A 16,584-nucleotide genomic window follows, 5' to 3' on the forward strand; every position below is an offset into this window, starting at 1 on the left:
TGCCAGCTTCGTGTCAGGGTTCAGCGTCTTATAATCCACCGTGCCAAGAAAGTAAACACATCGATGTAGGCTGGAGTACGGACTGAGAATATTTCAACCGGCAACAATGCTGATCTGTAAACTCATCCTCATGTGTTTACAAACACAGATGAGCGGGAGAGGGGGAGAGAAGGAGAGAGGGAGAGAAGGATAGATTGAGAGAAGGAGAGAGGGAGGGAGGGTTAAAAGAGTGTCTGTTTGAATTGAGGGAGGATTTAGGGACATAGAGAGAAATAATGTGTGTGTGCACGTTCCTGCTCTTGTGTAATTTTAGATATACAATAAGCAGTAGAAGATGATGAGGCAGAGATCTGGCATCATTAGCCTGTCTACATTTACTGGAACTGAATGACGAAAGGTAAATGAGTGTCCAAACAGACTGTCTCGCTCTTTTTCATACACACACACACACACACCTACACACTCACACACACACCCACAAACACACACACACACACAAACCAACTGGTCTGGGTCTGATCCTGTTTGGCTGGCACAGAGCTGGTTATGAAAGTTTGTGTTCACCTGTCAACAAGTCCATAGAGAATGAAGACACACACACACACACGACATAGACGGTATGAACACGAGGCGTCTGCCAGAACACTCACTCACAGGAACGGTCGTAAATCTCGGTGTCAGCGCCTTAACCTTCAGGAGAGAGAGACAGACTGACGCCAGGGCTAGGTGGAACACACACACACCTACATACGTAAACACACATACAGATGTGCACTCGCAGTCAGGACCATTACGCAAACACACACATTTGCACGAAAGAATGCACTGACTCACAGATGCACAGAAATGGACACATTGAATAAGCGAGGTGGGTGTAGCTTGATGGTACAGCATTTAACATCCAATCAGAAGTGACAGGTTCGATCCCCCCCATATGATGTTTCGAATACATTTGTCTGCTAAATAATACATTATTATAATAAATGTAACGTGCAGTGCAAACTTGCCCCAACCTCACTTACTGACCTGTGTATATATTTGTGAACCATTTTTGAGGGCAAAGCTATCCAATCCCTTGAAAAATACCAGAAGTTCCAGAAAAGGAAACATGCATGGAACTCTGGACTGAAGAAGAGGAGGATCAATCTCCTTAATTTCCCTCCGAGAAGTAATATGGGGTTTTATTTTATTTATTTATAAAAATAACAAAACAAAACAAATACTTGTTTTCATTTCAGATATTTTACATTTGAATTAAGAACAGCCAGTCCATCTTTTGGCTCTGAGGATTTGATACTGTGGGACAACAATACACTCTTTCAATTGCTGATATGTGTTTGTCAAGCAGGTTTTCTATATTCTTCAAAAGCTGGCAGGGATCTTATGAACCCTGAGAACACAGAGCTGTAGGTGGACAACGGTAACCGTGGGTGATGGAGGTCAGTCAGGATGTTTCAGCAGTCTGCTGCTCTCTAGTGGTGGCCATGACAACATACTCTCAAGTTTGACGTGATACTCGTAGGTAATTCATTTGCAACATATTTAAGATCATTTTATACATATATATATTGTAACATGTTATCTAATTTTCCTGAAAATGTCCCTCTCTTAGTTCAAATACCCAGGCAATGCATGCCTTCATGTGGTGAAAGTCATAATGTGTATCATACTTCGATCGAATAGCAGATTTATCAAATTAAATCATCCCAAATCCTCAACTGATATCAAGTCTTCTTTGCCCATTACTTTCAATCCTTCACAACAGTGGTAGATGCACTGCATTGTGACAACCTTGGAACCCCCCCCCTTCCCCCTCACTTCCTCGACTACAGACAACCCCCCCCCCCCCCCCTCCCAACCACACCCCCAGCTTCCAATCCAGACCTCCGTTGCCTAGCAACGTGCTGTCCAGCAGCCCAATGGGCGGGGCAAAGGGGTTTGGCTTCCGCAGTAATTACAGAGTGTGCATGTTTCTGGGGCACCGCAGGTGTGTGTGTGTTTGTGTGGTATTGTCAGAACATGCTTACTAGCACTGTAGTCTTTTTCATGAAAAGGATGCATGCCTAACCCTTAGCATTGGTATTACGAGAAATTACATTTAGGTTTGAATGCTCAACTTTAGGCACTTCTTGCACATTAGCAACAGACTTCACTGCTCTTAGACACAGTTGCACATATAAGTCAATCCGTCCAATTCAGCAAATATTTGTCCCTTCATACTAAACTATAACAAAAATATGACAATCCTGAATGGAAACACAGGGAGGAGGTCAGGGTTATAAAATGTTCCAAGTCCTATGATTTTTTACCTCACCATTTATCCTATCTGTAAAGAACATAGCTCTGACTGTGTAATACAAAGAAGGAAATAGGCTATAGTTCAGTCAGCACACTCCACTGTGACTACTGGGTCTGTCTGCTGTAACAGGCCCATTAGAACAATACAGGGGAATTAGCTTAGCTTACAGGATATTTTATTAGCCTGTTACAAGAAATTCTCAGACGTCACTTGTTTATCAATGCTGAAGAGAGTGGACCTAATGATAAAGAGAGAGCACACACACGCCTTCCGTCCCCATTCGCCCAACCCCCACAACGCAAAAGTCACCGCCCTTGTTTCTTCCTCTCACACCAACATGACTACACCTAGCGCCGTTCTAACAAATTATCTCGCAAGGCAGTGTGGGATCTGTAGTCCCTTCCGCCAGAGCACATTTCGAAGGCGAGGCTTCACCAAATACAACTCCCATCTCAACCCTCGAATACTGAATCTTGCCATCCAATCTGAATATGTGGGAGGAGCGCGTCCGCCCACAAAAAAACACAGTTATTCCTCTGTAGCTTCAATTCAATTGTGCAACAAAAAAGAATACGAATTATTTCTTGATATTGACAACGGGGATTTTTTCATGAAGGACACCAACAAGGCTTTTCGTACCCACGAACAAGAAGAACAGCGATATAACGCGGAGTCGAGAGGGTGTTGGCCTGATGCTTAAATGGAAGTGGGTGGATCTCCGCGAACACACACCACCAACTTCGATTTGGATAGCCTACATATCTGCAAATGTCTAATATTGTCGTTATTGGAATGTTCTGGTGCCATTCGGAAATAGGCTTATTTTGCGAGGCTTGAGAACAAGGGGAACGGACACAGACTTCTTCCCGTTATTTCGGTGTTTAATTGTGCCTGTGCTTGGTACCGCCCTTCCTGGCGGGTGGGTGGCTTCGTCAGAGACCGAGAGCTTCAGCGGTAAACGGGAGCGACGCCAGAGCCCAGTGCGAGCCAGTCGCAGAAAAAAATAGGCCGTCCTTCTCCTGTCTGCTGCCTGCCTCCGTCACAACCCTGGCCGGCCTTTCTGTCCCAAACTACACCTCTCCGGTATATTAATGCGTTATGAGTGGTAGGTACCCTCCCCCTTCTCCACCCCTCTCATCCACGTCTGACTGTCAGATAACCATCAACTGTTTGAATTGGAAACAGCCTATTGTATGTTCCCTTCATTGCATAGTTTTGTTGTAAATACTATTCACGTCACTTTAGATGCCAATACAGTCACTAATGCATTATTATCAGTGGTCTAAATGTCATGAGTATCTTAACATACTCATGGAGCAAATAGTTTATTAATCCCTCCACAAATAATTTGTCGTTTTCTACAGACTCGAAGAAGGAAACAACGGGATCTGAAGGAGGGAAATCATCTGGGAAAAAGGGTAAAAGTTCGGGATTGCAGGTATGTTTCTCGACCGTACAGTCCTAATAAGTGTACTGTTACTGTTGAGTTGCGGGCCTACATTCAGCCAGACAACACTGGGGGCGTTACTCCGTCGCTTTTCACTTCCTGATTCTGTGGCAAACCTCCAGACCAAGTCTGAACCTAATGTACAGTCCGACTGCTGTTAAATACTGAATACGTCTGCATAATTTTGATCCAATTTGAATGTTTAGTACATTTGGGAAGTTGTTACAAGCTTGGCAACGCATCTGGTTGTTAGACATTTTGTGTCTTTTAGGCACAAACATGCATGGTTAGGTTACTGCTAGTCTGCTTATTCAATGAATGATATACATGAGAGGTGTGTGGCATTAAATATTTGCCTGCGACCTAGTTTTTTCTTGAATTGTGAGGGAGGAGGAGGCGAGGAAGGGAGGCATTTCTTCTACTGCTCTGAGAAAAGAGAATTGTGGTTCTCACACGCCCACCCACTCGTTCCCGTAATACCGCCCACTTCTACTGACTGCTCTCTCTCTCTCTTCTCTCTTTTTCTGCCTGTGTTTGTTCTCGCTCTCTTTCTGAATGTGCTCTTTCCTCTGTGCCATTTGTGTGTCTGTGCCTGTGTGCATGAATACGTGTGTGTGTGTGTGTGTGTGTGCATGCATGTCTCGTTCCTCCCTCTATATTTCTCTGTAGGATTCCTCCCAGCCATCTCCTCTCGCCCTGTTAGCAGCAACCTGCAGTAAGATTGGGGGGCAGGGGGGAGCAGACGGGCAGACCGGGCAGATCCAGTTACAGGGGGGGCAGATCCAGGTTCAGGGGGGGCAGATCCAGGTACAGGGGGGGCAGATCCAGGGGCAGATAGTTCTGGACGCGGCTGGGGGGCAGGCTCTGTTGCCACAGCAGCTGGAGCTGGTGCCTGCCCAGTTCACAGGGAACGGCTGGCAGATCATCACCACTGCACCCACAATGGCCAAGGAAATTGCCAATCAACCCGTTGCCGTGACGTTAGCCAACACCTCGGCCAATGACAGCGCTCCAGGGGGACGCAAGGTAAAGGGGCACTGGTAGTTTTTTCCCACTAAATTAGCTCTGGTTCTTCAACCGGTTCTGCTCAAGATTCCTGGGAACTTTGTTGCTGACTAGCGAACCATTGTAATGAAGGATGCATCACCAACTGAGGGCGTTGTTAAACTATTAAACTATCATTATTGTTATTATATACTTTCTTGTGCTGATGTCGTCACGGTTCGCATTTCAGGTCAAGGTCAGGTCATTGTTTGTTTTTAGCAGTTGAGGACCAACTTCTCTAGTTCAGACCAAATTTTTGTGGGTCGAAATGCTCCAAACAAACTCAAAATGAGGTTCGCAAACTGGAACCGAAGCCATTCCATGTTGGTGGGAAAGGTGTGTTCGGGAGGGCCTGTGGTACAGTGGTACAGTTCAGTCTGAGAGTTTGTGTGACAACCTGAGGTAATGACTGTCTTCTCCCTGTTGTTGTGTTGTAGATGAAGGCAGTGGCAGGTCCTCACAGCATGCAGGCCAACCAGCAGCAGCAGTTCCAGATCATCCAGGTGCAGAACCTGCCGTCAGCAGGGGGAGGAGTCCAGTACCAGGTGATCCCCCACCTGCAGACGTCGGACGGACAGCAGATCCACATCGGCCCCCAGACGGCCTCCCTGGGTGGGCTGTCAGACCAGGTCCAGCTGATCCAGACTCAGAATCAACCCCAGACCCAGGCCATCCTCCAACCAGCCAATCAGCAGGCCATCTTGACAAGCTCAGCCAATCAGAGCGTCCCGTTGCAGCTTCGTGCAGCCCAGTCGTTTCCTCTCCAGCTGCAGACCCTCCAGGGCTCTCAAACCCCAGTCATGACTACGTTACCCATAAACCTTGGCGGCATGACCCTGGCCCTTCCTGTCATTAATAATATAGGGGGGGGAGGGGCTGTGCAGCTCATCCAATCGGCAGACGGAAGTTTCTCCATCGCTAACGGCAACCAGCTGATGACAGCTGTTTGTGGAGCGGCCACTGTCCCTGTGTCATCTGGTTCCACGACAACCGTTGCCAGCGGTGACGGAGTGTCAGACGGGACGCAGGTGGGCTCGGCAGGGTCGGAGGGCGGTGGAGCAGAGAGAGAGAACCTATCACAGGGCAGCGAATCAGACTCTCAGAACCAGGTCAACGGGCTCCAGGCCCAGACGGAACCTGCTGGAAGCATCCAGCAGGTCATCGTTGGCCAGATGGGCCACCAAGTCCTCCAGCAGATCCAGATCCAGCCCCAGCAGATCAACCAGAACCACCCCCAGAGCCACCCCCAGCAGATCCAGACCCTCCAGCTGGCTCCGGGACAGACCCTTCAGCCCATCCAAGCCTTCCAGAACCAAGCCCAGGTTCTGATCCGCACCCCTACCCTGTCCCCCTCTGGTCAGCTCACCTGGCAGACCCTGCAGCTGCCTGGAGGCATGTCTCTCCAGGGGGGGCTGGGGGCAGTACAGCAGCAGCTGACTCTAGCCCCCATGGGTGGAGGGTCGGTGGGTGGAGGAGGGCTGGTGTCCCTGGGGGGGGCGCCCCTCACCCTCAGTGCGGCCCAGATCAACCCAGGCTCAGGGGTGCAGACTGTCAGCATCGCAGGACTGGGCTCTGCAGGGGTACAGGTGCAAGGTGTACCCCTCACCATCACCGGTCTACAGGGTAAGACTGTGGGCTGTGTGTGTCCTTTTATAACATCTTGAAATAGCTTATTTAAAAAATATTTTTTTAAGAGACCCTTTTCTTGTTGCCAAGTAACAACTGACAAATCCCAGCATCCATTTCTTCCCCTCTCCTCCACTTCCTCCTTTTCCCCAATAAATCATAAAGCACCTGACAGCCACCGATAGGTACTTCTGCTGCTGCTGCTGATGTGTTTGTGCGCGTGCTTATCCACAGGTCAAACACAAGGTCAGGAGGGGGTGAAAGTGCAGTCGTCCCCAGTGACGGTCACCGTCGGCAACATGGCAGGCTCGTCCCTCAGCCCTGACCAGCTGGGCTCGGTGCAGAGCTCGTCAGACCAGGAGGGGCTGCCCAGCAAGAGGCTACGACGCGTAGCATGCTCCTGCCCCAACTGTCGAGACGGAGAGGGGAGGTACGCTCGCACGCACGCCCCCCCACGCACACACATGCGCGCGTGCACACAGATACACCCCCCCCACACACACACACGCATACACACGCTCCCGCACGCACGCCCCCACACACACACGAGTGCACACAGTCTCACTTCCCCCTCACACACACACGCGCGTGCATGCACACGCGTGCACACAGACAGACTCCCCCCCCCCCCCCCCCCCACACACCCCCACACCCACACACACACGGTGTGAGTGACTGTCTGACCGCCGTGTGTGTGTTAGGAACAGTGGGGACCCATCGAAGAAGAAGCAGCACGTGTGTCACATGGAGGGCTGCGGGAAGGTGTACGGGAAGACGTCCCACCTGAGGGCCCACCTGCGGTGGCACACTGGGGAGAGGCCTTTCGTCTGCAACTGGATCTTCTGCGGCAAGAGGTTCACCCGCTCCGACGAGCTGCAGAGACACAGGAGGACACACACGGGTAGGGAGGGACACACCGCCACACACACACACACACACACACACATACACACACGGTGCCGCAGAAACGTGTGCATGCTGTAATTACTGCGAAAAAGAAAAGCCACTGTTTTTTCGGTTACGGTTCTCTAACCCACCTTCTCTCTATCCTCTCTCTCTCTATCCTCTCTCTTCTCTCTCTCTCTTCTCTCTGTCTCTCTCTATCTCTTTGTCTCTGTCTCTCTCTGTCTTTCTCTGTCTCTCTCTTGCTCTCTCTCTCTTTCTCTGTCTCTCTCTCTTTTTCTGTCTCTCTCTCACGCTCTCCAGGAGAGAAGCGTTTCGAGTGTCCCGAGTGTTCCAAGAGGTTCATGCGTAGCGACCACCTCTCTAAGCACATCAAGACCCACCAGAACAAGAAAGGCGGAGCCTCACTGGCCATCATCACCACGGACGACATGGAGGACGACAACCAGGAAGGACTGAGCTCCTCTCCTCGCATCGTCACCGTGGCAACGCTCTCCCAGGACTCCGACCCAGCCACGCCCACCACCTCCAATCACATGGAGGAGGAGGAGGAGGAAGAGGAGGAGTTTGAATAGAGACATTTTTCTGGATGTGAGGCCTGGGTTTTTTTTTTTTTTTTTTTTCTGTTTCTTTTCTATTGCTTAATGAAAACAGACTTTCAGAAATGAGGAGAGTTACAGTCGATCGAAGCTGAAATATAAACACATCAGAGTCTAAAATGGAAGAAACAAACATGGCAATGACACAATTTAGCCTAAACATTATTAAATAGTAGTTTGGCATTTATGAAAATGAGCTATTAGAAGTATAATACAGGGGAATGGATTATATTACATTTAGCACAATAGGAACCCATTGGTTCTAAAACCATTATAATGTAGAATTCTTTAGCTTAACAGAATCTCTCTATGCACAAAGATGTATTTCTGCTTTTTACAGCTCTGATGATGGTGACAAATCATGATAGGGGACTGTTAACATACAGGTGAAACTGAGCAGTGTGTGAATAATGTGTGTGTGTGTGTAGCTGCACTTGCTCACCTGCTATCAGTGAAGAGAAGATAAAGAATAGGGTTCATTCTGCAGTTTAGTGTTAGTCTGCAGTCGGGTAATACTATCTTGGAGACCAGTCAACAGACAAACTGTTGTTAAAGAAAGGAGAGAGAGAACAGCAGAGATTTCTTTAAAAAAAAAGAGTAGAAAAAGCACATATGAACAGAAAAGATTTATAAATGATGCATTCCTATTGAGAAACGGTTGACATTTGAAATAGGTTTCTATAAAAACAATCTAGCTTTCTACATGGTGGTATGTGTAGTGAAAGCAATACTTTAAAGACAATCCAAATGAAGCCATGTTTACATTGTCTAGTTGAGGTTTCTCTGACAAACAGCCAGTTAGCTGTCTTTGTGGGTGAACGCAGGAAAGCAATTGGAAAGCAGTTCTAGAGTCCAAACACACCCAAATCATTCCTAAGTGGCATTGTTTCAAAAGAAATATAAAAAACTACTGTGAGAAGATAGGATTAGGAATTTTGTGTATTGACACTTTCATACGGTCACCTGCATAATGTCCTCATGTGATTTAATTAATTCCATTTGCAAGATGTTGGGTGTTTGACGTTAGTGCTGCTTTCTGGATGCCCCCCCCCCTCCCACCTGATTGAGGGTGTTCTGTACTACAATGCCTTAACACAAGCTGTAGTGCGGTAACACTGATGTTGTGAGTGGGACGGGGAGATGGAGAAGGGTTCGGACGAGAGGATGGCAAAAGGGGTGAGGGTTGTCACTTTGTCACAGATGACCAATGAAGACTGTCTGAAGGCCAATGCACTCTACGGTTAATACAGGATCTGCCTTCTCCACTGCAAGGCACATGAGTACCCCCCCCCATCCTTACACACACACACGCACACACACACACACACAGTGTGACCCCTCTGACAGTAATACCCACATACACATACTTTTTTATGTGCCACCGCTGACAGTCACAAGCACACACACTCTACTGCCCCCGCCCCCACTCTCCAGCTGCTTGGCTTTGTGTTTCCTTCTTTGAGTGGGGTAGGGAGAGAGGAGGTGAGGGGGTGGGGGTGAGGGGAAGGGGGCACCATGTTAATTAAGCTATGTCGATGTTTCTGGTAGTGTTGTCTGTGTTAGTTCAAGTGTGTAAATTTATTTTTTGCTTTGCTTTTTGCTTTTCTATTTTAAAAAGTCACATTCTGTATGTTACCACAGAGAATGAGACTGTGTACGGCTAATTTATTATTTATCCTGATTTTTAATATTTGCCTTTGCTGAAGTGTATTGTGTGTTGGTTCTGAGGTTTTGTACAGCATGTTTCAGTTCTGCCCGAGTGCTGCTCTCTTCTTTTAATCGTGCTTCTTTTCTACGTCCAATCACAGCTCTTCATCTCTTCTTCTCTTGCGCCATAAACGTGTTTAAAAAATAGAAGAAGTAGAAAGCAAAAAAATATATATATTGTTCAAAATGAAATGGTTGATACCAAACAATTTAGATGTTTTTGGTAATATTTTGTGTGAAACAATTTTCTTTAATATTTTCTAGTGACATCTCATTTGTAAATCTTTTTCTAAGATGTTTGTCCGTCTCCATGACATTTGATAATGGGTTTTTGCCAGGTTAGCCTCAAAGGCTCCAGTTTATTGATATTTTTAAAAATTACAGTTTGTACAAATGTGTTATGTCGATTCAAGAAAAAAGTGAGAAATTAGAAGATACTATCATAACACTTGCCTGCATAACACTTGACAATAAAGTGATTGAAACTGTTGAGCCTGTTAAACCTGCCCATCATCTCTCCATGCTGAGGACCACAGACCTTCCTACACCTATATTTCTTAGAGAACAGCAAGGACACACCGACCAAATGTCCATTAACCTTGCTATGAATCCACTGCAGACTCTGACCCAGTTATATTTTTTCTTTCTCGGGTGTGCAGTGACAGAAATATGGCATTACTAAACAGAGTGCACTCCAGTTTTTTTCCATTCTCAAGAAAGGAAAACAGCTACATTGACCCTGTGTCTGTGTGTTTGTCTGGAGGCAACATATTCCATAACCCCTCCACACTGAGGCACATACTAGAGGTGTCTCTGTACGCCAAAAACACAACGTGTCCAACGAGATGCAAGTGTCCTTCTCAGGATCAAAGGCTGCGACCATGAAGGGTTCATTCTCAGGTCATGCTAACCGTGGAGGTGTCGAACTTTCACAGCCTCCTCCGATACAGGGCCTGTTTGAAGAGCTAGCCCCTGCGGGCACGTAAATACTCATGTCCTGGCTGATCCCTGGTCGCCGCTAGCTTGAGGCTTGTTTTTGAAACAGAGGTTAGAATTTGGAGGTGTTGGCCCCTGAGGCCCTTGGAATGAGGCATCCACAGAAGAGGAACGTTCACAGCTACAAAGCAGGCAGTCACATTAGTTAACTTAAGAGAAAAGAACCTGTTTGATGTTCGACATGTACAAGCGTCACACCACATTAAAAATGTTTTTAAAAAATCAGTAAATATAAGGTCTATATGACAGTGAAAAACACACAAAAAAAAGGTTTCTTAAAATGGGATTAAAAATAACAAAATCCTAATTATTATTTTTTTTTGGGGGGAGGGGGGCTAGGTGTCAACAGTTATTTTTTAACTATAAACTTTACATAAAAAAATTTAATACAAAAAGTTACAAAATAACATAAAAGGTTCTTTCCAATCTAAACACGATTCACATGGATCCTACTGTCATTATTTGTGGTGGGGAATTTTTCTTCCCCATAGGAAAAAAGAAAAGAAAATTAATTATAATGATCACAGCTCAATATATACAGTACACAAACTTTTCCATTACGTCTTTTAAATTTTTGGGGGACATTTCTGTTTAACATGTTTCTGTGATGTAGTAAAGTTTTTTTTTTTTCTTTTGATTTTTTAAACTTTATTCAGAAAGTATCACATTGATATCCAAAACAGTGTGCATCCACATACAAAACTCTTTAAAATTGTTTAAATCATAAGGATTTAGGATCATAAAGGATAGTGCTTTAATAAAAACAAGTAAAAACTTTTAACAGTAAAGTGTGGGCTAAAATGGGGTGAGGTGCTGTGCAACAGTTCTGCTGTGTGTGTGTGTGTGTGTGTGTGAGACTCTCCCAGTTTGTCCAGTGTGTATTTCGACAACACCCATAAGGCAGGTGTACTCCTAGTCTAGTACTCCAGTCATCCGTCTTCACTTCAGATCCCTCTGAATACTGCAAGACAGAGAGAGAGAACATGGTCACACTTGTCTGTAAGCAACACGACTGGGCTAAACCCTACAACCTCTCCCTGCGTACCTTTCCAGGTACTGGTGGACGTTGCTTTTGCCGTTGTACTGGGCCAATCGGACGAGGTTTCCTGTGGCACAGCGACCCTCCTTCCTCCGGCACAGACTACAGTTGCACATGCCCCGGCAGAGCGGACACTCCCATGTCTAGGAGAGAGGGGGGGGGGGGGAGACGGAGGAGAGAGAAAAAGAGTGAGAGGGGAACAGAGAAGTGAGGGACACAGGTGAGGCTGGTGATGCTCATGAACAGAATATACAGGAATCTTATTGTGTGTTGGTGATGGTATTTAAGTGCGTGTCTGTGTGTACTGACCGGGTTGAGCAAGGTGTCACACACATCCTCTCCATAGCGATTCCTCAGACAGGGTCCGCAGAACTGCCCCTTGACCCCAACACAGTACCCACTGCGACACACCGTCTTGGTGTCCAGAGTCTTCTGTCTGCACTGGTGACACGTGCTTCCCTGCAACACACACAGGCTTGGGAGTTACTTGAACTACAGATAAAAAATTTACAGTTACACTTATAACATATATTAAATAGCAACTAAAATAGCAAAAACAGTACACTGAAAGGCTATTTGTTTATGATAGTCGACAATCTGTACCACATGCTCTGTGTCATATTTGCTGCGTATTATTACGGATCTGTCTACCCAGGGTGGGCGTGCTCCAAAATGGAGAGAGCAAGAGAGCCAAGGGTTTAGGGGCTAAGGTACAGAGGCGGGCTAGGTGTTGAGGAGAAGGTTCCCTTGAGGACTTACATGGTCCTTGTCCAGGATCTTGTCTTTGGTCCGCTGTGCCACGTTGTCCAGCTCCTCCTGTGTGATGTCGTCCACCGGCCTCACCTCGCTCCTCCGCTTCCTGCCGCCCCCACTCCGCCTCTTCCTGACGCTGCCCATCGCACGCAGCTCGTCGTCCACCTGGCCAATAGGAACCATCGATTGAAAGGCGTGCGGAAAGTATGCGTGCGTGTGTGTTGTAGTCGACGTGTGTGCAGTGTGTGTGATTAAGTGTCAGGGTGCGTTAGAGTGATGGAAGGGACAGTGCCCCAGCAGTGTCTAGGAGTTCCTATCAGCTTTCTGATATCCAAGGGTGTGTGTGTGTATGTAAGAGAATCTTAAGTGTGTGTGTAGGACTACCTCTATCAGCTTCCTGATGTGTGTGTGAGTGTGTGTAGGACTACCTCTATCAGCTTCCTGATGTCTCTGTGTGTGTCTGAGTGTGTAGGACTACCTCTATCAGCTTCCTGATGTCTCTGTGTGTGTCTGAGTGTGTAGGACTACCTCTATCAGCTTCCTGATGTCTCTGTGTGTGTCTGAGTGTGTAGGACTACCTCTATCAGCTTCCTGATGTGTGTGTGTGTGTGAGTGTGTGTAGGACTACCTCTATCAGCTTCCTGATGTGTGTGTGAGTGTGTGTAGGACTACCTCTATCAGCTTCCTGATGTCTCTGTGTGTGTCTGAGTGTGTAGGACTACCTCTATCAGCTTCCTGATGTGTGTGTGTGTGTGAGTGTGTGTAGGACTACCTCTATCAGCTTCCTGATGTGTGTGTGTGTGTGAGTGTGTGTAGGACTACCTCTATCAGCTTCCTGATGTGTGTGTGTGTGTGAGTGTGTGTAGGACTACCTCTATCAGCTTCCTGATGTGTGTGTGTGTGTGTGAGTGTGTGTAGGACTACCTCTATGAGCTTCCTGATGTCTATGATCTTGGCAGGTCTGCTCAGCCTGGTAGGGGATTCGCTCCTCTTCTCCACGCCAAAGTTCTCAGGGGGGCGGGCCTTCCTGGACGGGTTCTTTCTCCCGGCCCCCTCCGTCGCCATGCACGCTCGTTTCCGTGGAGACAGGTTCTCAGACACACGCCTTTTCTTCTGGAAAAACAACAAAACAAAAAAAAAAACACCCCGCAAAAAAAAGTCAACACCCACAATGCACCAGTGAAATTACCACACAACGTGAGGTTCATTCAGGATGTAGGAGTGGAAGGGTGTGTGGGGCCAGAGAGGCGAAGGAGCCCTGGAGAAGAGGAGGGGAGGCACGCGGACCTAACCCCCACCGGGGTCTACCAACCTTGGGGGAGGTTAAAGGGGTCAGTTCAGCCACGGAGCTCAGGTCAGCAAACAGCTTGGCCAGCTGGAACACAACCACACGATCACAGTCAAACACATAACAGTTCACCTGAGGGAGGTCAGGATGAATCAATGGTGCGGCACTCGGGGTCCAGTGCTCCAAAGAATACCCAAGAAGAAGGCAAAAGAACACCGTACATTGAAATAGTTTCGATTATTCTTTCATTTGGGGTTCAAAAGTTGTGTTACATTTGTGTGTGTGTGTGAGGGGGGGGGGGGGGGGGTTGTACCATGGCCTTGTTCTCTTGAATATTCTTGTCCCGTTTGCTGAGAACTTGAGGGCGGATGTCCATCTTCACTTTGCCACTATCCTCCTCTTCATCGTCCTCCTCCTCTTCTTCCTCTTTCCTCTCAGGAAGTCTTTTACCTGCCTCTCTAGCACTGACGCGTCCACTGCCCACCTCAGCCACGCCCCTTTTCAGTCTTGTCCTCTCACTGGCTCTCCGCTCTGGATGGGCTGCTCTGATTGGCTGGCGTTTATTAGGAACTTCCTCTTTCTGGGCAGAAAGTCTTTTTGTAGGAAACCTGAAAAGCAGACCGGGATCGAGGGTTTGGTCACACACAGGCTCAATTGCACATCACACACACACACACACACGTGAACACACACACCTAAAGGCCACACAAAGGCTCTTCCTCTTTGGTGGAGCTGACTCTTCTCCTTCAGAGTAGAATCCTGTGTCCACATCACTCTCCTCCTCTGACACCACAGACTGAAATGACACAACGGCAGAAGAGTCGGAGAGTACCGTTAACTTGCATGTGGTCAAACCAGGTGTACTATGACCCGTGGGTGAAGCGAAATGTTGGCGAATCTGTTGGAATTGTTTACCAGCGTATTTAAACCGTCACTGAGCCTGCCCTCGCTCCCCTCTTCCCCACTGAAGCCCTCAAACTCCTCATCCTCTCCGTCTGACTCGGTGAACATACGAAACAGCTCCGTGGTGATGAACTTTGACCGGAAACACAGAACCTGTAGCAGAGAAACAAAAGATTCTCAATAAGCACTATTACAAGAGAAGTTACAGTGTATCCTTTGCACCATGCCTAGTTTTTTGTTTGTACATTTGGCTGTTCGCCGATGTGACCCACCGGCTTCTCGGAATCCCCAGAGTACAAGCTATCCCGGCTGTCCTCTGAAGCCGGCTCGAGTGTTGCACAGACTCCGAAACCGTGAAAATCTTCATCCTCGCTTGGACTCTCAAAGATGTCAGCTATAGCTCTGGGCGTCTGTGCGGCACAACAATAGAGCCAAATAAAACGTTGTTCATTCGACAGTTTTAGCTAGTTTACATTATAAGAACGACGTGTAATGACGTTAGGGCCACATGGCTATGACTAGCTTGCTAGGCTAATTCAAATTACAAACCGACAAAACTGCAGTATGCTTTTTTTTCTCACGTTAGCTACAGTACTAGTGCTAGCTATCCAGCCAGCCGTCTAGTAAATCCCTCGCTCCAGTCAGAGCCGTGACAGATTGTCCCTTTAAAAATATAACGTTCAATGAATAAGAATGTGTATGTATATATGTATGTATTATAATGTATATAATTTGCCAACCTACCTTTGACGAAAGGGGCATTTCAAAAAAGTGTAACTTTTCTTTGGAAAAAGTTACATATGAATGGGAATCGTTTAAAAAACAACACGAGCTCAGATCTAAGATGGGGGGGGGGAAGGGGGTTTAGCTAGGCATATGACTTTCATTCAAATGAATGTAGTTAAATGTTTTTGTATGAGTTAGGTACAATTTGACAATATAAAGAAATGTTTTATAGTTTTTACGATGAGCCACCCGAATGGACGATTTATGATACTGATGCTACCTTCAGTGTCGTCCTCACTTTCCTTCCCCCAAAATCAGAATGGTACGTTCTAAACTCTTTAGTTTCGCGGGAAAAATACATGTGGGCGTGGCATAAAGACTGCTCGGCCAGGCATTATTTAGGACTCGAGGCTGTATTTCTTCGGTGTACATTGATCGGCAACCGTTTGTAGTTTGTGGTAGGCCTACCTCCGCTATATCCAACGGCCACTGTTAAACAAAAAGGAGGTAGAATATATGAGTTTAGTACACCTCTCTACTCCTTCTCCATTATTCAACCTATTTAGACCAACAACACCTGCATCTGGAGGGTGAGAATAAAGACACATGGGCATGCACAATAATGCTTCTCTAAAAATGGTCGCGTTTTCCGTCACTCTTTATCCCCCGCACGCGTTCTCTCCTACAACCGTCATTAGCCCGCTGAGGAAAAGATTCGTCCGGTGACAGCGAAATGATACGGTTTACCGGCACTATCCGAGGAAATCACAGGGCTACACCCTCGAGTCTCCCGCGATGCGCACCGGGCGCACAGCAGGTAGCGCTTGTTTTGCTGTCAAGTCTAGTGCCAACTAGACTCTGAATAAGAGCGTCTGCTAAATGACTAAATGTAAATGTAAACTAGGAGATGCGAAAATGAGAAACAGCTGTTGGAGCTTTGTGAATGTATCCCTTCCTCTGCTTCCCCCTCCACCTACCCCGATACTTTACCGAGCATGTTGCTTGTCGTGGTTATCACTAACGTTTAGTTGTGTGGTAAGACGATTAAACTGCCCGATGTAACCTAGCCCTCGTCTCCTACGTCACCAAACGTTTTGATATGGAGTGTTAAAAAAGTTAGTCATAGGCCGAATGGTTTGAATCTGATGTTAAATTGGCGAACACTTTTCATGACGTTGTAAAGCTTTTAGTCAACAGCTGAGGTTAAACAGAACAGAGTAAAGAACGACTTACACCTCCTTATCACTGCTCCTT

At 46.9% G+C, this 16,584-nt stretch overlaps 2 protein-coding genes across 3 annotated transcripts; one reads left to right on the forward strand and one right to left on the reverse strand.

Moving 5' to 3' along the window:
• Positions 1-3,257: 3,257 nt before the first annotated feature.
• sp4 (sp4 transcription factor) lies at positions 3,258-10,115 on the forward strand. Of its 2 annotated transcripts, none has more exons than XM_067255646.1 (7): positions 3,258-3,404; positions 3,664-3,737; positions 4,416-4,772; positions 5,228-6,413; positions 6,651-6,846; positions 7,118-7,317; positions 7,623-10,115. In XM_067255646.1, exons 1-7 carry the CDS (start codon positions 3,398-3,400, stop codon positions 7,892-7,894), a joined length of 2,292 nt encoding a protein of 763 aa, XP_067111747.1. In that variant the 5' UTR covers positions 3,258-3,397; the 3' UTR covers positions 7,895-10,115. The 2 variants fall into 2 exon arrangements, with proteins under 2 accessions (XP_067111747.1, XP_067111748.1); XM_067255647.1 differs by having other exon boundaries at positions 7,124-7,317.
• Positions 10,116-11,292: 1,177 nt separating this feature from the next.
• cdca7b (cell division cycle associated 7b) lies at positions 11,293-15,366 on the reverse strand. The gene is made up of 11 exons (XM_067256315.1): positions 15,349-15,366; positions 14,877-15,014; positions 14,617-14,757; positions 14,397-14,497; positions 14,015-14,309; positions 13,726-13,788; positions 13,338-13,526; positions 12,420-12,578; positions 11,970-12,119; positions 11,667-11,803; positions 11,293-11,582 (listed from the first exon to the last, which is right to left on the reverse strand). The coding sequence occupies exons 1-11, from the start codon at positions 15,364-15,366 to the stop codon at positions 11,561-11,563; spliced, it is 1,413 nt and encodes a 470-aa protein (XP_067112416.1). The 3' UTR covers positions 11,293-11,560.
• Between the last annotated feature and the right edge of the window lie 1,218 nt (positions 15,367-16,584).

Source organism: Osmerus mordax, chromosome 18 (genome assembly GCF_038355195.1).
Source record: "Osmerus mordax isolate fOsmMor3 chromosome 18, fOsmMor3.pri, whole genome shotgun sequence".
NCBI lineage: Eukaryota > Metazoa > Chordata > Actinopteri > Osmeriformes > Osmeridae > Osmerus > Osmerus mordax.